The sequence below is a fragment of the Nelusetta ayraudi genome, unplaced genomic scaffold, assembly GCF_046127955.1.
Source record: "Nelusetta ayraudi isolate G7.1 ecotype Tasmania unplaced genomic scaffold, CSIRO-AGI_Nayr_v1 ptg000094l, whole genome shotgun sequence".
Lineage (NCBI taxonomy): Eukaryota > Metazoa > Chordata > Actinopteri > Tetraodontiformes > Monacanthidae > Nelusetta > Nelusetta ayraudi.
The window spans coordinates 3,163,246-3,185,472 of record NW_027466144.1 but is presented as its reverse complement, the minus strand read 5'-3'; the positions used below and the strand labels follow the sequence as shown (position 1 = coordinate 3,185,472).

General features: G+C 47.3%; 2 protein-coding genes across 2 annotated transcripts; one reads left to right on the top strand and one right to left on the bottom strand.

Annotated features, from left to right (window-relative positions):
* The first annotated feature begins 2,068 nt into the window (after positions 1-2,068).
* On the top strand, positions 2,069-14,350 carry trpc1 (transient receptor potential cation channel, subfamily C, member 1). Its single transcript, XM_076047343.1, has 13 exons — positions 2,069-2,234; positions 3,133-3,287; positions 3,372-3,473; positions 3,559-3,761; positions 4,356-4,487; positions 4,613-4,808; positions 6,065-6,401; positions 8,540-8,679; positions 8,772-8,921; positions 11,933-12,117; positions 12,442-12,643; positions 12,911-13,105; positions 13,202-14,350. The coding sequence occupies exons 1-13, from the start codon at positions 2,069-2,071 to the stop codon at positions 13,427-13,429; spliced, it is 2,391 nt and encodes a 796-aa protein (XP_075903458.1). The 3' UTR covers positions 13,430-14,350.
* Positions 14,351-14,834: 484 nt separating this feature from the next.
* Positions 14,835-21,940, bottom strand: pcolce2b (procollagen C-endopeptidase enhancer 2b). The gene is made up of 9 exons (XM_076047344.1): positions 21,661-21,940; positions 21,313-21,418; positions 20,495-20,750; positions 19,289-19,413; positions 18,890-19,026; positions 18,634-18,797; positions 17,611-17,694; positions 15,343-15,510; positions 14,835-15,007 (listed from the first exon to the last, which is right to left on the bottom strand). Exons 1-9 carry the CDS (start codon positions 21,795-21,797, stop codon positions 14,877-14,879), a joined length of 1,308 nt encoding a protein of 435 aa, XP_075903459.1. The 5' UTR covers positions 21,798-21,940; the 3' UTR covers positions 14,835-14,876.
* Between the last annotated feature and the right edge of the window lie 287 nt (positions 21,941-22,227).

Below are 22,227 nucleotides of genomic sequence, written 5' to 3'. Positions count from 1 at the left end.
CGTTTCCATTATTTGTGCCCATGGTTCTCCCTGCGTTGTGTAAAGACTGCGGAGAATGATCAATATTTTTTAGATTAAATGTATTGTATTTCTCACTACAGTCTCGAGAGGGGAGCCCAGATATTTAAGCAGCAAAGTAAGGGGCGAAAAATCCAATTAAAACGAAAGCACTTTGTGCAGATTGCGGCAAAAATGTGTTTCCGTCACAGCAAAGCAGGAACATTGTTATGTTGTAATAAGAAAAGAGTAGGATTAATGGATAACGTAAAGGCATTGTACTTATTTACACCTCTGTTGACTGTACGGTTATAATAAGTGACTGACAAACCCCTCAACGACCCAGTGGCCTGTCTGACCCCTGACGAGTAAGAACATGTCACAGCTCCTTCTGGGTGACTTTTTAGTAAATTCTGCTGCATTAGTATTTAAAATATTTACCTTACCCTACCTTGCCTTGCCTTAACTTACCTACCTGAACTCGTCTTTGACTATTATGCATCAATGACTCGATTAATAGGATTTTAAACAAAAGTAAACATGCTTTGTTTCCCAGAAACATGTGCTAAGATAATCACAGAATTAAACTTCTACACTTGCACTTCTCGTTGTGTAAAAAGAAACAAAAATGTCTTATTTCTCAACCTTTTCAATGCCATAGTCATGCCATGTCAACAAAGCCTTTACAAAGGCTTGTGTCGGTTGCCCTCTACTGGAGAATAGTGATAGTAAACATGAAACCTCTGCTTTGCTGTAAATATAATTGAATGCATATTAAATGCCATAATTGATGCAACACTCAAGTGAATATATCGTCACTAATTAATCAGTTATTTTACTTCTGAGGTTAATGGCTTGGCGTGAGAGTCACAGGAGACCAGCCCATCAAAATGGGAAATTCTGAATAAAATCCTGTCACAAACAGCACTGTGTGCAGCATTTATTTTCATTCTACTTCAGTTGCGACAAAGTTCTGACAAAGAGGCGAAGTGTTTGAGTCCTTAAGTAGCCTGAGGAAAATATTGTGATAAAGGAGTGGGGGACAGAACACTACCGAAAAGACTAACGTGGACAACAGGGAACTCCCCAGATCAAAGACCAACCGAGAACCCTGACACAAAATTGAGTATTTCTGTGTGTGATGAAACGGATAGCATTGTATTCTCTGTGTGTGTGTGTGTGTGTGTGTGTGTGTGTGTGTGTGTGTGTGTGTGTGTGTGTGTGTGTGTGTCATTCTGTATACGTGGTCACCGTATACCGGGGCCACATATCAGATCTCCAGCTCTTTCCATCGTGTCGGGGCCAATTTGCAGTAAATCATCAGCCATCCGTGTCGCAGAGCTTCGATTACATCTGAGGCTCTTGCACACTGCTGCAAGCAAGAGCATTGCTGCCTCTCTGAACCAGCCTGCTGAAATATGCATGGGATGATACGAGTGGGGGAGCGTGGGTGGTGAAAGCCAAACAAATGGATTCTGAAGGAGGAGGATACTCGTGGCTCTTTATGGCGCCGTTGTGCAGCGTCGATGTGCTGATAACCTCTAGATGTGTTTTATTATTTGCCCTCCGTTAAAAAAATAAAAAAATGAAAATGAAAAATAACAACGCTGCCTAGTTACGTAATCCGTCGAAACGGCGTCTTCTGCGCCTGCGAAGTGAGCGAGCAGGTGGAGGAGGGAGCATGCGCAGTGGGCGCCTCGGCAGCAGCATCAGGACCAGAGAGGAGCCCAGATCCCACGGGAGGAGGAAGATGGTGCATGACAAAGACAACAAAACCCATCGTCGGTCGTTTTTTGCCACTCCGAGAGGGTGACTCGCTTTTGGAAACTACTATGTAGCTTTATCGAGATCTGAGGGAAGCAGGTAGGACGTGGGAAAAAGGGAGATGCCAGGTCCGTTCGACAGCGGAGATGCGGCGACAATAACAAAACAGTGTGACATTGATTCGGATTAATCCTCTGCGACACATCATACTCATCAACCACAACAGCAACAACAAGAGGGCCCCGTCGTCACCCCCCTACATGACGGTCTTCCCTGTCTAATAATGGTCGTCGCTTTATAAAGTGGGATGCGCATCAGTGTTTGGCCGTATTCGCTTTCCGTCGTAATGGCAGCTCTGTATCAGGGCACCGACGCCTCCTCTCCGGACAAATTCCTGGCCCTGAAAGACGTGCGAGAGGTGAAGGAGGAGACCACGCTGGACGAGAAGCTCTTCCTGCTGGCATGCGAGAAAGGTAAGGGGTGGTCGTGGTGGCCCCCTCCGCGCGGAGGAAGGAAGTGTCGTCGTCGTCGTCGTTTGTTGTTATCATGGAGCTCCTGAAGAGGAAGAGAGAAAATTAGCTGTTAGCCAGGTGAACCATATTGTGACTGACAAGCGTTGATTGGTTGCCGCTGGTGGAAAATGGAAATATTTGTCAGTTTAAGGTGTCATATTTTCCCCCGAAATTGTGAACTAGATTAGATTAGAGATTTATTGCCGTTTGATTAAGTCAAAAACTGGTTAAAACAGGTACATTGGGATTCTCACGCGTTTCCCTGAGTCAGCGTAAAGATAATGTCTTTAAAAAAAAAAAAAAAAAAAAAAAACTCACACGTAACAAAGTGCCTGTACGACACAGGTGCAAACGGTGCATAAGGCTACACTCCTAAATACACTATGCATCTTTACATGAATAATTTACAAAAAATAACAGGGAATAAGGCCAAAGACAATAGGGGAAAAGGCATCTAATTAAGAGCTAGCAAAGCTGGAGAAAACTAGAGTTCACTGTCACGGCAAAATGAGGCAAAGGGAAGGAGAGGGCTTCATCATGGCCAGCAGCCGTGACCATATTAAGATATTAAGTCTGTGAAAACATTACACGGCCACCAAAATTGCCCTTTGATGGAGATGTTATTGCTGTGAAGGACTGAGGCAAGCGAGGAGAGCTGCTGGCTCACTCACGGGTGGGGTGCGTACGGCACTATTTCCAGATTTGTTGCGCTCAATTTTCTTGAAGTTTGCATTGTAATGTGACATAGAGGGAACATGTTTGTTTTTTTTTAATTATTATTAGTGATGTATCTCTATTTGTGCGTCTCTATTTTCATTTGTCTTTGTTCTCCTTTGCTAAATGGCTGTTCCCTCCTCAGGCGACTACTACATGGTGAAGAAGCTGCTGGACGAGAACCGACACGGCGAGCTCAACATCAACTGTGTGGATGTCCTGGGCCGCGACGCGGTCACCATCACCATCGAGAATGAGAACCTGGACATCCTGCAGCTTCTGCTGGAGCACGGCTGCCAGGTAGTGCAGGACAAACTGGGAAGATCTTAACAGAGGTTCTCAGGCGCTTAGAGCAGTTCTGAGCTTGTGAACGCTTCTCCGCAGGCCACAGATGCCCTGCTGGTGGCCATCGACTCCGAGGTGGTGGGAGCCGTGGACATCCTCCTCAACCACCGGCCGAGGCGATCCTCCAAGCCCTCCATTGCCGTCAGTCTCCAGTATTCACACAATGGAGAACCCAGCAGCAGTTTGCAGCGGTGGATTTACTTTTGTTTTTTTGTTGTTGTTGCAGAAACTGATGCAGAGGATCCAGAACCCGGAGTATTCCACCACCATGGACGTGGCCCCGGTCATCCTGGCGGCGCATCGGAACAACTACGAGATCCTCACCATGCTGCTGAAGCAGGACATCTCGCTGCCGCGGCCCCACGCCGTCGGCTGCGAGTGCACCCTCTGCAACGCCAAGAACAAGAAGGACAGCCTGCGCCACTCCAGGTACAGCGAGATATGATGTAAAGATAAGATTTAGTGAACCTATTCAGTTATTTTTATGCGAAAAAAAACAAACTGCAAGTTGCTGCAGACCTCACTTCTCTATTTATGGTAGTGATGTGGTTATGAGCACTAAAACAGCAGTGATTCAACCAGTTTGTCAAAGATCTTTAGCACAACTACTTGCTGTACTCCTTTTTTTCAGCATTTCGAACATGTTTAACTGGAATACAAAGGGGGGGGGGGAGACTGCAGAGGATTTTTCATGTGGGAGATGGTGGCTGTTGTTGCTGTTGCAGATGAGACTCTGCCAATCCCTCCGCAGGGCATTTTTATTCTCTCTGCAGGGGCAGCGCATCCTCCCACACAGTCAGATAAATCATCCCATCTGTAGTTTGGCTGGGAAAAAAAAAAAAAAAAACAGCATAACGGGTCAGAGCAGGTGAAAATGAAACAGCGACAGCAGAGGATTTTTATATTTTTTATATATATATATGTATATATATATATATATATGTATATATTTTCTAGTCACTTTTTTTTTTTTTTTAATGGGTGCGATTATTTCACCTCCAGCTTCATGTTCTCTTTGCTCAGGTTCCGTCTGGACATTTACCGCTGCCTGGCCAGCCCGTCTCTGATCATGCTCACCGAGGAAGATCCAATTCTCAGGGCCTTCGAGCTGAGCGTGGACCTCCGGGAGCTCAGCCTGGTGGAGGTAGAGTTCAGGTACGATCTTCCGCGCAGTCGGAGTGTGAAGGCGTGAAATTTCCTTTTACGTCCCTCGTCGCCTTTCACTCCAGAGTCTGGAGCAGATAGGGATCTCGAGATTTGTATCTGCTCCTCTGCCCCAGGAACGACTACGAGGAGCTGGCCAAGCAGTGCAAGATGTTCGCGAAAGACTTGCTGGCACAGGCTCGGAATTCCCGGGAGCTGGAAGTGATCCTCAACCACACGTCCAGCGAGGATCACGTGGACAAGAGGGGCCTGCTGGAGGAGCGCATGAACCTCAGCCGGCTCAAGCTGGCCATCAAGTACAACCAGAAAGAGGTCAGCGAGCCGCTCGATAGCGCATAAGCACTGAAGTGTCTCACTTCAATAACCATTAACAATACATCACTGATCAGACGTGTGGTTTTTTTTTGGGACTGTCTGCCCTGGAACATCATGTGCCAGTGAAATATTAGTTTGGCAGCTTTATGATCCTCCTCCAGGCCATTGCAGTCAAAGAAATAAAAAACCTTCAGCTGGAAGTTTGATGCTGTGGGGCAGTTTACAGCTGGGGCAGCTCCGTTTTGCTCATATATCATGTTAAAATTCACAGAGTGCGGAGATGACACTGTGTTAGACGTCCCTCTTCCCTGGTTCTGCTGCGGTGAAGTTAGATTTAGGTCATTTTTTAATCTGTTTTTTGTTATTTCATTGTTTGGACATGAGTTTAGAAGAATTTGTTTAAAATTCTGGACAGGATCCAAATTCCGGGTCATGAGCATAAATTCTTTTTCCCCATCATTAAGCAATTTGACTTTCGCCTCAGGCAGAGTAAAGGCTGAAAAACTTTGAAATGCTAAACAGTTTCACCAAACCAAAAATAGCATTGCTGACTCCAAACCAAGCCAAGTGTGCGGTTAATTCCTCAGCATTTGGACTTGTTGACACGAGTATATGATTTATTTACTGTTTTCTAATTCCACACCAAAGATTGTGGGGCCTGAAGTGTAGCAACAAATCGCCGTCCGGGGTGTTTGAGCTGAGCCTGATCTCTGATGCCACACTGGCCGTGAAATTGAGCCAAATGAAGGAGACAAAAATAAAAAAAACATTACCAAGCAAACAAAACAGATGTATCATCAAGCATCCTATTGAGATTCAGCAGTTATATAATCCAGCACTATCTCTCCTTTACCAGTCTTATGAAACAGTTATTTCAAACTGTTTGGTTGATTTTGCTGTTTTGGACATGAGAGATGACTGGCTTCCAGGCCGTATAAAATCTGTCTGCAGATCCATTCAGAGTGGACCTAATCTTCTCTAGTTGTAGGAACTGCATTAGATCTGGAATCCAGTTTGAGTGGGTGGCTGGAGCCTCATCCTTCCATTTCAGAAGAATTGGTCGTCTTGCAATAAGTGATGCAAAAGCTATATAGCATTAGATTTGTATTTTCTTCATGAATTATTCTGAATAATGCTGTTAGAAATTCCAGATACTTCTGAAAAAGTCTTAAAAACCTCCCCCCAATATTTACAGAGACAGGCGCCCTTTAATCCTCTTTTTAACGCCGTTTTCCCCTCATCTCTCCGTCCAGTTTGTGGCTCAGTCCAACTGCCAGCAGTTCCTCAACACCGTGTGGTTTGGCGAGACGGCCAGCTACCGGCGCAAGCACACCTGCCTGAAGATCGCCACCGTGCTGAGCGTGGCCATCCTCTGGCCGCTGCTCTCCGTCTGCTACCTGCTGGTGCCGCGCTCCCGCGTGGGCCAGATCATCCACACGCCCTTCGTCAAGTTCATCATCCACAGCGCCTCCTACTTCACCTTCCTGCTGCTGCTCAACCTCTACTCCCTGGTCTACAACGAGGGCAAGAAGAACACCATGGGCCCGCCGCCGGAGCTGATAGATTACCTGCTCATTCTCTGGATCATTGGTCAGTTTGTTGTTCATTTTGTTTTTCCCCTCCACCGCCTGCATGGCACGCTCGCTCAGAAAGGCATCATGCATGCTGCTCCCAGGGCCTTGGAGCTCAATATCTTTTGACTAAATAGTCATCCACCCCTCCCCCACGTCGGCACAACATAACGCAGAATCCAATAAAACTGCCCCGAAATGTAATATACGAAACATTGCAGAGCGGAGTGAAAAAATTAAGGATTCTTGTTATGGTCTGGTGAGGGTCCAGTATCACGTATCCTTAATCCGATCAGGCATGACAAGACAAACGGCTCGCGTTATGCCGGATGGCAGGAAGCTCAGGGGAGCCTGAGCGGATTGAAAAACGGACGGCCCGTGCTTCTAATTGCGTTCGGCGGAAGATGGGACGGTGGCGTAAGCAGATATGTGCAAGTAATTTTTTTTGGGGGGTTTGGCGGAGACGAGGCTGGATAGAGCGGGAATCGACCGCCTGTTTGCCCATCCCGCGAGATTTATTTCCCTAGGAACAATTGGGGATAACCATGCCCCAAACTCTTTTGATTGGTCTCTGCAAAGTCTCTCTACCTCGAGTGCGCCACCTTTGGTGGCTGAAGGATCATCATATTGATTATCCGCGCTATTCGCACTATAGGCAAAGGTTGTTGTTCTTAAATGAAGTTATTCATGTCTGCGCTGTGCTGAAAGATGACCCAAAAGTAGAAGAGCCGTTGCAGCGACCAATCAAAAGAGTTTGGGGCGTGGGTATCCCTATTTCCGCCTAGGGAAATAAATCTCACATCCCCTCTCCCCCAACCCCCCTCCCCCGGCCATTAGCGTGAGCATCTGATGGCCCTAATGGCCGCCCCCCCCACGTCCTGCACGGATACACAAAGCCCCGCGACCGACCGCAGCCAACTGCCCCCGCGTTTCCATCAGCGGGGCTGATCGCTCAGCCCTCTAATTGCATGTGACAGGCTGCAAAAAGATGTGGAGGTAAATGGCGTCCATTATTCAGTGTTGCAAAAATGCTTTGGCGGGTAATGTGCAATTTATTTTGGTGCGGCATCAGAAGTGGAGTCATTAGGCAGGAGTGTAATGGGTTCTTTCCACAGGCCTCAATAGCCCACTAGAGGGTGGAAGACTCCTTAAGTACTGCAGGGAGCAGCGGCAGCAGCAGCCATTGATTTTTTTTTTTTTTTTTTTTTTTTTTTTGCAGATGTTGAACAGCTTCATCTCAGAATCTTGTGCAGTCGGTGCAAAATGTTCACGGCAAGACCAGGAAATAACACCAGGATTGTTGTGTACTGTTGATTGTTTTGTTGTTTGTTTATTTATTTTCCCCCTCAGGAGGTTTTTTTTTTTTTTTTCACTGACCTCCCGTCAGTCATCTCGTTTCCTCCCGTGCTAACCCTTTGCCACACACCGCACCTTGCTGCAACATATTTGCCCCTGATTTTCGAACATCGGATAATGACACTCGTCTAAAAGAACGCCGTGTCCAACTGTTAATATGCATTTCTGCATTTGGCCAGTGGGGGAAGCACTTTTTTAAAAGAAAATTTTTATATATATATACATGTCATTCAATCTAAATCTTTATATCTTCATATTGTACAGGGATGAATTTTGTGTCAAGATTCAATGAATTTATTGTTGTTGTTTTATTTATTTTTTTAATTATTTTTATATTTACTACATTCAGAGTATTAAAAAAGGGAAATGTATTGCTTCCTCTCTTACTTCCCCTGCTGGCTCTCCGATTCCTGCACAATTCCAACTTTCCTGATTTGTTTTTACGTGATACCGGTGCACCTTCTATCAAAGCAGTGGAAACCAGATGGAGCCGCAGCAGCAGCAGCAGCAGCAGCAGCGTTGCAGAGCAACAACTCACAGCTGGACTCGGGCTGTCCGTCTCCGCTTCGGTCGTCCCGTCACAACACACGGGATTTACGACGCTCGGCTCGGTTCGCGGAAAGACGTCAATCGTCGTGTCATTCCACAGATCCCAAACTCCCATCACTTATTTGAGACATTTTTGACACATTAATCAACAGTTGTCTTCTCGGTTCCCTGCGAGATGTCTTGTCATTTCTAAAATGTCTGGAATTGTGGCGGGAATTCATCTCTGTTGCGTCGTGCGCTCCCCCGCTGCAGGGATGGTGTGGTCCGACGTCAAGCGCCTGTGGTACGAGGGTCTGGAAGACTTCCTGGAGGAGTCGAGGAACCAGCTCAGCTTCGTCATGAACTCCCTTTACCTCTCCACCTTTGCCCTCAAGATCGTAGCTTACAGCAAGGTGGCGGCACGCACTAGTCAGACTTTCTGTGACCCACGTTGGTCAAACCTCACGTCCTAAATATTCTTATTTCTTTTACTCTCGTCCCTCAGTTCAAGGACGTGGACGACACGGAGAGGAAGAACTGGGACGCCTTCCACCCCATCCTGGTGGCCGAGGGCCTGTTTGCCTTCGCCAATGTCCTGAGCTACTTGCGCCTCTTCTTCATGTACACCACCAGCTCCATCCTGGGACCCCTGCAGGTAAGGAGGACGGCCGGCGCCGCGTTGGGGACTTTTTGACCTGAAGAGAATTACGCAGCGTTTGACACGCAATAGAAAATCAAACCTCAGGAGGTTTCATGCATTGTGTTTCTCCCCACTCCACTCCCTCTGAAACCTCCACCACACACGCACGCCGCCCACTCCTGCTGCTTCCAGTCAAGTGTGAATTCCAGGTTGCGCCGAGACGGAACATCACACCAGCTGTGCACAGCGGCATTGCAAAAAAAATGTTATTGCCGTCAGGGCAGAACTCGCGTATCTGTCTGCTTTCAAAAAAATGCACCAGCATAGTTTTGGTCTTATTACCTAAATCCTGGAAGGCTGTGTTTGCTCATTTTTATTAAAATCCACTGCTGGAGTGTCTGCTGGCCCAATCACTCAGAATAAAGTGGACTTTTTCAGAATCGTCTGTCTTGAATTCTCAAGAGGCTGCTAAAATGTCTAACAGTCTCTGCTTCTGATCCGCCGTGGGCATCTTGCATAATACATAAAAAAATAAATAGCCAAACTGTATTTATTTATTTCTTTGGCGGGGGGGATCAATACCGAAATGAGACGTCCCATCCGTCTGCTGCTGACAGTGTTTGTTTAAAAGCCCAGCAGAGGCACAACTCGCCATTAGTCATCTCCTCTATTGGCCCTTCCCATTCTCAACGGCCAGACGTTCCACAGTGAGCAGAGCTGCAGATGTTACCAATCAGCAGAGATCAGTATCACTCAGCTACCTTTGCATTGTGCACATTTCATCTCTCTGTGCCAGGAATCTTTTTTTAATTAAACCAAAAGATAAGAAATTTATCTCCGAGACGTTGAAGATAACGTGCTGTTATTAGCGTGATGGGACTGTGTTTTCTGCTCCTCAACACGCAAAGAGCCAGAGGTGTTGCTCTTTTTTTTTTTTCTTTTTTCATCATCTCATCACAGCCAAGACTGTGTTCTGGCCACATGGCAGCGGGAGACGGTCTGAGAGCGCGGCCAACGTCTTGACTCTCTGCCCGTCCAACTTCCATTTCTCCCCCCGTGACTTTATTGCATAATGACATAAAGGTATGCGGTGAGCTCAGTCTATTCTAAGGAATGACTTCCTGCCATAAAGCGCAGCCTCGGCTTGCGGCCGACTTATAAAAACTCAAGTGCGAGATTGTTATTTAGCCGCAGTCCAGCACCTCTACGCCCACCATCACCCTCGTCTCGCCTCTTTCTCTCTTCTTCCCCCTGTTTCCCTCCCCCTCTTTTCTTTTTCCACTCGCGTTGTGACATCACCGGCCGGCTTCGGAAAATTTATTCACTGTGGAAATAGATGTGGCTGTGTGTCCGCGGCCGGCGCTCGCACTCACATGGCAGGCGCACCTCCGTGGCCAAACGCACACACGCTCGCTCGCCCGCGCAATCCGCTCTCTCGCACTCGGGCAGCGTGCGACGCAGCATCACGTGCGCTTTTCTTTCTTTGATTTCTTTGATTGGGTCTTTCCTTGGAGTTGCTCACCACTCCCACCCATCTGAGGTTGGAAAGAGTGACTAAAAGTGCCTCTGTGTGTGTCTGTGTGTGTGTCTGTGTGTCTCCACTCCAGACATCTACTATCACCGCATAATGAGCTGACTTATGTCGCCTGGCCCGAACCTCACTGGCATTAGTAATATTCCATGTAACTGGTGACGCACCATTGCTCAGGTATTAGGAGGGGGTGGACAGCTTCCAGGTTTACAGTAAATGGACAGTTGTACTGCATTCCGGTCAGACCTGGTGGGAGTTTTTTCCAATTGGTCGCGGTGTGTGTGCGCTCTTTACAAATGGCCGCTATGCGTGAAGTATTCTGCAGAAACAACCGCTTCTGAAAAAATCCAGCAAACGCAGCGGACTGAGCAACCAGCTGTTCAGGTGTTCAACACGTTTTCATCTCTCATATTTGCTCGACGGTATTGGATGTTTGCACGCATGCAAAGTCCTTCTGAGTACTGGCATAGTCTCTGTATTTCCATTTGAATTGACCTCCCAACATCAGACCCTGTGCGAGACAAGGCTCCTGACCCTGCCCCCCCCCCCCCCCTTTTGCATTCCTGCTCTGTTTGGACAGTAACTCTGCCGGGACACCTCTCAGACAGGGAACACCCTCCTCCGCCTCTGAATCAGTTGCATGCAAAGTGGCAAACGTAAGAAAAATAAATAAAACCGAAGTGGTTTGAGACATGACAAGAGAATGAATCAACAGACTGGGCCCTTCTTCTTCCGCCGCGCAAACATCCCCGTCATCGGCCGCCTCAAGGTGGAGGGAAGGAGGGCGGGGGCGGCCTTTACCACACACACACACACACACACACTGGACGCTGTGTGTGTGTTTGTGTTGGGCAAGTGTGTCCCCAGACACGGCGCGAGCATCTCTGCTGCACAGATAGACCTCACAGGTTTATATATAGACTCTTCAAGAGGCTGCTGCCTGTCCGCAGTGCCTCTCTGTCTCTCTCTCTCTCTCTCTCTCTCCCTCTCTCTCTCTCCGCTCGATGCTGTGTTTTGCCTCCACTCGTCTCTGCAAAGTTGCGAAAAACTGAACGTTTTTTTGCGTTTTCATCTCTTCTGAGGCAATCGTTGCAAAAGCACAGAAAAAGAAACGCTAGGGCGAAGTGCATCCACGCGGGGTGAGAGCAGAGAAGGAAAACAGCACGCGGCTTTAAAACTTTAAACTGCGCTGAAGGCTTGTATGCGTGAGCTGGTTTGCGATGCGCCACTGCAGTCAGAAGCCTTACAGTGTTGGCCATCTTCAATTGACATTAAAGCATGATATAAGTTTTGTCTTTTGTTTCCAGATTCTTTCCCTGAGTTCCTTCCCAGAAGGATACGGGGGACACAAGTCCGCCGCTCCAGCCAGGAAAACACCCGCTGATATTGTTCATTCTGCGTCTTAATCCTCGTCAACTCGATTATCAAACCGAGCAGCGCGGGATTAATAAACCCCCGACTTCTCCTCCTCCCCTCCCCCACTCGCACCTCTCAGATCTCCATGGGTCAGATGCTGCAGGACTTTGGCAAGTTCCTGGGCCTCTTCCTGCTGGTGCTGTTCTCCTTCACCATCGGACTCACGCAGCTCTATGGCAAGGACAAGACGGACCACGACAAGAATTCCACCATGGACTGCCAGGGCATCTTCTGCCAGCAGCAGAGCAACGATGCATTCCACACGTACGGGCGCCGACCGATAGTGTGTCGTCTTTTGCTATTGCAAGTGTGAGGAGAGCAGCTGATAAGATCATACAGTAGTAGAAAAAAAGTTTTAAAAAAAGGAGATAAATAGTAAATGATTAAATAATTAAGTTAAAAAAAAGTTTCAGTTCTCAGCCACAATGTCATGCAGGGTGTGACTATTGTTGCCAAGGCTGGACTTCTTCACTTCAAGGCCCTCATTCTGCTCTCCTCCTGCTCTCCATCAGTGTCCACACAGAGTTAGAAGATAAATTATGGGGCTAAATTTCATTTTCCCCCCTGTGTGTCTCGTGCTGCTTGCAGGTTCATTGGCACCTGCTACGCCCTCTTCTGGTACATCTTCTCGCTGGCGCACGTCGCCCTCTTCGTCACCCGCATCAGCTACACCGAGGAGCTGCGCTCGTTCGTGGGCGCCCTGATCATCGGCACCTACAACATTGTGGTGGTGATCGTGCTGACCAAGCTGCTGGTGGCCATGCTGCACAAGAGCTTCAGGCAGATTGCCGTAAGTGAAACCAGATTTCTTTTTTCCTTTTTTTTTTTTTATTTTGGCACCAATATGAGTGTGGAGCGGAACTGATAAACTGGAGAGATTAGGTTTATAATTCTGCCGTAAATGTTCCCCAGATGTCAAATTGTTTCTTTCTTTATTTACTTTGGAAGCTGTTCGCTTTAAAACAAAGGATCAAGTCACACAGACGGGCCGCTGCGCTGCTCTCGCACATATTTGCGGTTTTGAAGGCCACGGTTTTGTCGTTTCTGGCGTTTGCAGAATCACGAGGACAAGGAGTGGAAGTTTGCCCGCGCCAAACTGTGGCTGAGCTACTTTGACGACAAGTGCACGCTGCCCCCACCGTTCAACATCATCCCGTCCCCGAAGACCGTCTGCTACCTGGTGACCAGCATGAGCAAGTGGATCTGCTCGCACACCTCCAAGGGCAGGGTGAAAAGGCAGAACAGCCTGAAGGTAAAAAACAAAAAAAACAAAAAAAAAAAAAGGTTGGATATGCTTTTTTTCTTTTGCTTCTCACCGCCTTTGCTTTCTTCGCCGACTAAAAAACAGGAGTGGAAAAATCTGAAGCAGAAGCGCGACGAGAACTACCAGAAGATCATGTGCTGCCTGGTGCACCGCTACTTGACGTCCACGCGGCAGAAGATGCAGAGCACGGACCAGGCCACGGTGGAGAACCTCAACGACCTGCGGCAGGACCTCTCCAAGTTCCGCAACGAGATGAGGGACCTGCTGGGCTTCCGCACCTCCAAGTACGCCATGTTCTACCCGCGGAGCTAGGAGACGAGCCGAGGCCTCCTCTCCTCCTTTTTTTCCCCTCTTCAGACTGAATCCTTTGCTTCCTGTTAACCTGGCTTGTCATGTGACCTGAGCGTCGTGCGATAAACTTTTGCCAGTCCAAGTCACATGGGCAGAATTTTCTTTTTTCTTTTTTTTTTTCTTAAAAGGAAAAAAAAAACGAACTTCACCATAGAAACGTATATGCTCGCCCACTGGGGGCCCACCAAATATTACTCAGCTACTCTCCCTTTGTTTTTTGTAAATAAAATAAAGCCATCGTTTTCAATGGAAATAAAGATTTATGTAATCCTAGAAGAAAAAAATGCCGGTTTTAATTGCCCAGTTTTTGGACTTAAGCAAAAAAAGAAAAGAAAATCATTCACCCAGCTTTCAACCAGCTCTCGGTGCCACGTGAGAGTCACATTACGCACAGCTGATCCATTCCCTGCCTCATTAGAGCCGATTTGGCTCGACTTAGCCGACCGACTCAAAGATTATTTGGCGTCGTGCTCCAGTCCTCTTCAAAAAAAAAAGAGGAAAGAAGAAAAAAACAGCCAACAACAGAGACGAGTGAGAGGAGGTTTTTTTCTTTCTTTAATTCAGGCAGGCGAAACACAGAAAAAACATAAATACTATTCACATTCTTTTGACAAATGCTTCTCAATCTGAAAACCTCTGGCCTCTTGAAACAATGTCGAGGAGACAAACTGAGAGAAGAGCTTTTTTTCTTTCTTTACACAAAATCAACTTGTATTTAAACCAAAAAGAAAAAACAATCACGTATACATTAAATATTGCACTTTTTAAATTGACATCTTTCCAATATTATCGGTTTGCCGCTCTGGATCGCTGCTACTGTTTACGGTTTGATTTGCGCTGAATAAAAGACGCTGCTGCTGCTGCTGCTGGTCCACTTTTCCCTCCGAGAGCCTCAGAGGGGGAAGAAGCTGAAAATAGAATCTGGTGCCAGTTAAATTCAACATTGCAATCAGGATGTCAGAGCAGATGTGCGCAATGAAAATCGCTGTCTCGAGGCGACTTCTCTTTATTATGTTTTTTGGGGTTATTTCTTTCCCTTTCTCCTGGGCTGCACAGGAATACAACAGTGAGGACGGTCAGAGAATCAAGATGGAATTTTGGAGGCTGATCAAACGTGAGGCCGCAAAATAGACTAAGCTACTAATCTTGGCTGACTGGATGCGTTTGATAGTCTTGTTTATTCCAAAAAACAAGCAATCCACAGCAAAAATATAAATAAATAGCAAAATCAAAGTTTCCTGCAATTATGTTTATAGATTTTTGTTGTTGTTGTTGTGCTAGTATCTTTGCAACCAACTTTTTTTTATTTTTTGGTCGGCACCTGTGTCATTTAGATGATGATGATTATTACTGTTCTATTGCATGATTATTCTACCTACAGCCGACTCTCTCCTGCTTGCCGAGCAGCTCAGCACCGCTTGTTTTTCAGGACGTTGAGCCCCTTCTGGTTCTTGGTCTTGAACGCCATGACAAAGTGCTGCGGCGCGATCTTCCCCCGGCCGTCCTCGTCCACCTGGCCCATGAAGACGTAGTTCAAGCCTGGCAGGATCACACAGAAAACACCTGAATGCAGTGGCGGAACGGCAGAGACATTCAGGGGAGGCCGGCCGTCAGAATCTCGTCGGGATCAGCTCTCGCACGCTGCTTTTGTTTGCATGCAGCCGGCTGCATGCAAAACGTTTGACCGGGTCGCTGCGGCGGTGAGTTCTGCTTCTCACCTCTCCAACCCATGGCGCAGAGAAGGAAAGCAAACTCAGAGCCGCGGGTCAACACAGGTGCAACACGCTCGCTCGTCTTTTGAGCGAGCAACATTATTGATTGGCTGCAGATATTCCGTGCGTTGAAGCTAAAAGCACGTTGATTTATTTTCCCACCTCGTCTGATGAACGGACACTTTTTGCACAGGATGACGATCTTGGTGCTCATGGTCTTCCCTGCCTGCTGGATGGCAAGGTCGCCCTCTTTATACACATTAATGATGGAGACGGTGGCGTGCATGCTTCCTCCCCTCGCCACCGCAGTGATGACGGTCCCGGTTATCACTGGTAAGACACACACACACACACACACACACACATACAACACAAATTAATCAGTGACAAAGTAGATTCACACTTGCCCATAGCAAAGGACTGAAAAAGGCATGTGGTTTTATATATATATCACCATTTCCAAAGAAATAATGTGTTCTTCAACACTAGCAGTCAAAAGTTTGGACACAAAATATGAATCGAATGTCTTCTCTTTGACATTGCAGTTTCTCAATGAAGGCCTCAAATTTACATATGAACACATGGAATTATGTAGGAAACAATAAAAGTGTAAAATAACTCAAAACACATTTTTTTTTTATTGAAATTCTTCAAAATAGCCACCTTTCGTAAAAAGCACATTTAGAGTTATTTAACGTGTTGTTCTTTGCTGCATAATGACATCTATCTTGCTCATGTATTAGATGTCTTCAGTGTCTATCTGCAGGGTAGATAGTTGTGAAGATAAAGAATTAAATTGCATAAGAAGGTGCGTCCAAACTTTGGACTGCTTGTGTATTTGCTCAGAACAAAGTGTCTCATCTCGCCCTGCTGAGTGCCAACACACACGTACACACATTGAATCGATTCGCTGTGCTGCCTTTCAAGTCACGGCCCTGCTCACTCGGAGCTTTGGCTTTAATGGCCGTGCGGCGAAAGGAGTCTATAATTTGGAAAAGTCGGCCTAATGTGCTCCATGTTTGGCATTTACAGTCACTTTTAAAGCGGCAGATTAAAAGGAAGGAGGCCCCGACAGACGCACAGTAACTGCCTTTTTTTTTTGTCGCTGTTTTGATTTTTTTACTGTCACGTTGTCAACACCCCACGTTTGACCTTCCGAGTGCTACCGTTGTAAATCTGCTCACTAGCAGCTCGTTTTCGCGAAAAACCAGGAAAACACATCCTGGGTATAATTTACTGGATTTTCGAGGCTTTGAAAAGCTCTTCCACAGCGCGCTGCCCCGACGATGACGAGGTCAAGTTCCAGCTCTGGCACTGGGTCAGCGGCGCCAGAGGTCGCACAACATCTTCAAGTTTCCCAGAATACCCTTCTGTCTGCTTTTCACAATATGTTTGTACATGCACGCGTTGCTTTGACTTTTGACTTTTGACTTTTTTTGTGTGTGTGTGTGTGTGTGCGCGCGTGTTTGTGTGTTCCTCTGCCTGCCTCGGAGCCAAAAACGGTGGCCCAAGCATCTGATCTGATAACGTGTTCATTCGCCTCGCGATTCTAATCTGAGAATGAGTTGCAACACGCGTCGACAAACAATCCCTTTGTTGGTAAGTTTGAAATCTTGATTTGACGTTTCAGATGGCACATCTTGGTGGTGGCAAAACAAAAAACAAGTTCTCCGTGCTTCTTCAGCAGTGAGGTTTCAGTATTTTCATCTGACTGACAGAAACCCCACTAGGGACACCAGAGCCAGCGTCGCATCTCCCTCAGCACGAGGACGATCCCGATGGTACCAATATGTCTGGACGTCCCGCTTTGGTTCATTTCCTGTCCGGGGGATGAGCGCAGCCGAGGCCGTGCCTGTTTTTCAGTGACGCAACTGAATCAGGAATCTGGTGAATTGCATCATTGGACAAACACTCAGCAGAGACGCAACTTTTTGTTTTTTTTCTTTTTGCCCCATGACACGAGTCTTTATCCACGTGCGCCGCCGCTCGTGCTCACTTCCTGATGCAAATCCGAGCAGACTCTTTGAAATGCGCCGGACCAACACATGTGGCAAACATCGCAGCGAGGAAAACGTCGCGAGCGGCAGCCTGAGTCTTGAATCGACACGTTCATGTCGACGTACTGGTCCCCGTGTGTGAGTGTTTGCACTGGGGCGGGCAGCCATGTCCGACTGTATACACCGCTACACTTCCTGCCTGAACTATAAGGGAAGCCTTTGAAATGAGCAGGCAGGAATCAGATGAGCGCAGACGGTCACATCACCAGGAAGGGGGCGTGGCTCTTCTGTGCAGCCAGAAAACTCGACGAGGTTCAAGCAGGCCCCCAGACTCAAAGATGGCGGCCCATTCATTTCAATGGAGTTGCTCACCCGGCGCATATGCCGAAAAAAATTTTGACTTCGCATGATCTGAAACCTGACAAAAACTTACCGAAATTGCTGGAGCAGTAATTGCTCTCGAGCGTTCCGTGTCTTTTGCACTTCTGCTGGCACAGCGCCACCGAGTACTTCAGGGCTGCGGGGGAAAACACGTGCAGAGCAAACTGTAATTTAGGCCGCCGCTGATGCAAGACGCTAAACTGTGAGCGCAACCGTTTGCATGCAAGCACAATAACACAATCCTCCTTCAAAATAAAATGCAGCCAGTGTGGAAGCATCTGTTTTTAGATGACGATGGGAGCAGTGGGAAAGTGAGATTGCTTTGTGTTAAAACCAACAACATCATATGGGTTGACAAGCCAAGTCGCTGTATAAAAATAACTTGACATATGGGCGGCAGTGGATGCAGGGGCACGTTGTGCCTAGAATGTGGCCTTAACATATAGTTGAAGCGTGTGTCATGTCATGTCACGTCGGCCGCCGCTGTCGCCAGAGTGCAAACCCTGTTTTTGGTTTGGTTTTGAACTCAACCTCCCCGTGACTCTGACTCTGCACTTTGGGTGCCGCCCGTTAGACTGTGATGTTTGTCTTGTTTTAAGTGGGACTCGACTTGACATAACACCTGGGTGTTGCCCAGGAATGGACTTAATCTCAAAGGTCTTCCTGGTTGAATAAAGGTCATATTAATAGATAATAACTATGGATGTCAATTAAGAATTTAATCGATTAAATTAGATTTGTCACACTTAATTTAATTTTTTTGCAAGAAAGATCAATTCTGTGATGGTTTTAATATACCTTTAACAAGTTACTTTTAAACAACTTTTTCCTGATTAATCGATCATTTGCATGGGTAATATAAACTCTTCAAAAGAAATTGTTGGGGAAGTTTTTTCTTTCTTTTTTATTTCGATCTTGCTTTTGCAGTGAAATGTTCTGTTGCTATCACACGAAAGGCCCAAGATAGCAATAAAAATGTCAGATAGAGAGTCCAGGAGCACGGAGCCAGTCGGTCTCGTAGCTACATCAACAAACACAGATGTTGGAGTTTGTTATCGTGGAAGCTGCTACTTACGTATAGGCCTGGTGGTGACTGGCAGTGTGGTGGTGGTGGGCGGCAGCGTGGTGGTGGGGAATTTCTTGGGTCGGAACTTGTAGTGTCCGATGAAGCCGTCGGCTGTCAGGCTGAGATCTGACAGGAACTGGATCAGGAGCTGGTTCCCCTCCGAGAACACGGGCCTGCGAGAGTCCACGAGCAAAGTAAGAGACACTTACAGGTGTGTTTGAATATAAAAAAATAAAAGCTGAATGTCAATCCCAGGGTCACCTACTCCGGTGGGCTGTCTCCGCAGTACTTCCCAATCCTCTTGGCGTCGTTGATTTCTGCCCCGTTGAAAATGGAGACGTGGTCGTAGCGGCAGTAGTTGTCTCGCTCCACGTCAAACTTCTCAAACTTGATTTCAATAATCTGCAGCACGAGACACCGCAAGGAAGGAAAAGCTTCCGTTAGCGAGCCGGCACTTCTATTTGGCGATGGGGTAAGTCACTTGATTAAAGGGGAAACATGGAAAACTCATGGGATGACGTGCTCCGCCCCTCAGTTCATCTATATTTCCACCCTACATGCAGACATAAGACATCTTGCTGCAGACTGCAGCAGAAACTGGGATATTTTTCAAAGCAGAACTTAAGCAGAATGCCATAATTTTCTTACAAACACCCTTTCTGACCTGGTTCTTGGGCGCCACTATGTGCCAGGAACAGGTGACCCCAGCTGGGTAGTCCTTCTCGGGCCAGTTGGGCGTTTTGAAAGTCCCTGAGGGTCTGTCCAGCCTGCCTCCACAGTACTGCTCCCCTGTTGAGATGATTTTGTGTTTACGGCACAAAGTGCAAGTGCATTTGTATTCGACTGCAGGCGCTCTTGTTACTGTCATTGTTTGTGATGAGTGTGCTTCCTCCTAATGCATCCACATAAGCGGCCATCTACCAGAACTGGAGGGTTGCAAAAGTGATCTTTTTTTGCGACAAACACTGACAGATGTCCTGTTTCCGGCATATCTGTGCTATCTGCAAACGTGGAAAGTAGGGACGCTCTTAAGTGTCTGACTCAGCGTTCATCGGCCGGGAGGCCACAGCAGCCTGTCACCCCCCCTTGTGTGAAAAGCAAGGCAGGTCGGTCATTAGCTGCTGTCTGCCACAGCTGTCGGCTCACTCGGAGGAGCCGGGAAGCGGCCATTAAACGGGCAAACGAGACTTGTGTCGCTGCGCTAATGGGAAGTGGCTCGTGCAACTTTAAGTGATACTTGTGACCTGTGGCCCTCAACTCGAGCGCTCCAGAAAAGTGTCGGCGAGAAATTCCACACGGTGCTGCGAGAAATGTTGGGACGCCCCTGCGTTCCAGTTTTTTTTTTTTTTTTTTTTGTCCATATGCTGGAAAAGCTAAAGCCACGTCTCTGATAAATGAAACCCCCAAGGGTGATCGGATTTTTTAAAAAATGTTTTCTGCATGACTTTTTATCCATGTATCTCAGAGTTTTAAATAAGATTTAGCATTTTGTTAGAATGCAAAAAGGTGATTTTTCCGCTCCATCTGTCCGTGTGTGTGTGTGTGTGTGTGTGTGTGTGTGTGTGTGTGTGTGTGTGTGTGTGTGTGTGTGTCGTAACAATGCGCGGCCCTTCCTGCAGAGTCCAGTGTTAAACAGCCGTGTTAATTTGCTTTTACAGACTGGCCCGTTTGCCAAAGCAAACACATTCTCCAGCCAGTATCAGATTCCTTGAGGGTCGAGCCGTGGCGGAGACGCTGAGTCCCACGTGGCTCTGGAGGGTCGTTTCTCCGCAGCTGCTGCTTGATGTACAACCTCGATTGCACCGGGGCAGCGCCAGCCCAGCCAGCACCCAAAAAAAAAAACGGGGGAAAAAAATCCTTGTCTGCCTACCTCTCTCGTGCGGGTGGGCTGCAGAGAAAACAGCCAGGAAACCGCTCCCAGCAGTGTTGGCATCAGATACCATCTGCAGGAGCATCTTGTTGCCGCCGGAAACCAAGGCTCCGGGCTTGAAAGTCCCGCAGAAGCGGCCGAGCCTTTGCCCGCCGACATGGCCGCTGTAAACATCCACATAGTCATAGCGGCACAGGTTGTCATTTTCCAAGTCTATAAAGCGGAATGACAGGACCACCACCTTTCCCTCAGGGACCTGGTGGAAATTAGAGGTTAATTTCACCCATTCGTCATCGTGAATACAAGCTAGTGAGATGACATCAATACACTTCAAAGGCCCCGCATTATGCCGAGTTCACTTTTCCGGTGCATCATACCATAAATGTGTACGTGTGATAAAACATACTGTTTTGGAAATCAGCCCTTTATGATGTCACAAAGGCTACTGATGCCTCCACTAGGTTAGTGACAGTGCTTCCGGAGGTATTTTCTACACCCTCTGAAGACTGTGAGGGACCTGAGATGAGATAAGTGTGAGCACAGGTGGTGAAGCGCAACTTGCCCATGGGGCTGCTGTCAGGCTGGCTGCTTGAATGTGTAATGTGATTGAGCTGGCCTCAAGCAAAGGGGGGGGGGGGGGGGAAGCTGTGGTTGAGTATTTTTAGGATCAAATAAGCAACTAGAGTTCGACTGTTGTGCAAGTCTGACAGTAATGTCTAACAATTCGGCCGCTGACTTGATTGTGTTCATATTCATCATTATTATTACAGGCTGTGCTAGGAGGGGAAAGGAGGGGGGGAAAAAAAGGAAAGTCTTACTGTGATTCTCCACACACATTTGGTGTTTGGAGGGTAAACTCCTGGGTAGCCTTGGCTCCCTATAACTCCTGAATCCCCTGTGACGTTTCCTCCACATGTGAAGACTCTGTAGAAAAAGAGAGAACACTTTCTGTTATTGTCAAGTTATTGATCAAAATAAAATAAAATAAATAAACATCACCCCGCGGGTGATTTAACACCAAATCCATTTAGATGCGCCACGTCTTGACTGGAGGCAGCAGAATATTCTTGCAACTGTCGCCGCTGCTTCGCCATCCAACACCAGAACCCCGGGCGCACAGAAAGGTCGCGGAAAAATTAAACGCGGTGTAAATAATCGTGTACTACCTCCGCTGAGACTGCGCACAGACGTCGGTCAAGAGCAACAGACTCCAAGCGCAAAAAATAGCGCCCGTTCTCCACATTGTTTGGTTGACGGAGCAGCAGGCGCTGCGTCTGTTTTCGTCCCTTGGCATGAATGGCATTGTGTTCGGCAACAGCAGCAGCAGCAGCAGCAGCAGCGGTGCAAGGGAGAGAGAGAAAAAAAAAGTGCCCTGGAGATCCTGCGGAGAGTTTCTGCAAGTGCGAGCTGGAACAGATGAATATAGCGTTTGTTCTGCCTAGTAGGAGGGACGGAGCGCAGGCTGTTTGGGGCAGAGGGGGAAGAAATATATTAAAGACGGGCGGCAAAAGTACATGCATTAGCTCCACATGATGCTGGCCATGGAAAACGAGCCAAAAGCCTTGTGGTACAATAAATAAAAGGATATATGTCTATATATGTCTGTCCATCTCCAAAAAGGAAATCTATAGTGTAGATCAAGCAATAAAACCAACCGAGTGCACCTAAATTAAGCACAACACGTCATTCAGATTGACAGGCACGACACGCCTGCGAGACAAACGAGGCTTCTG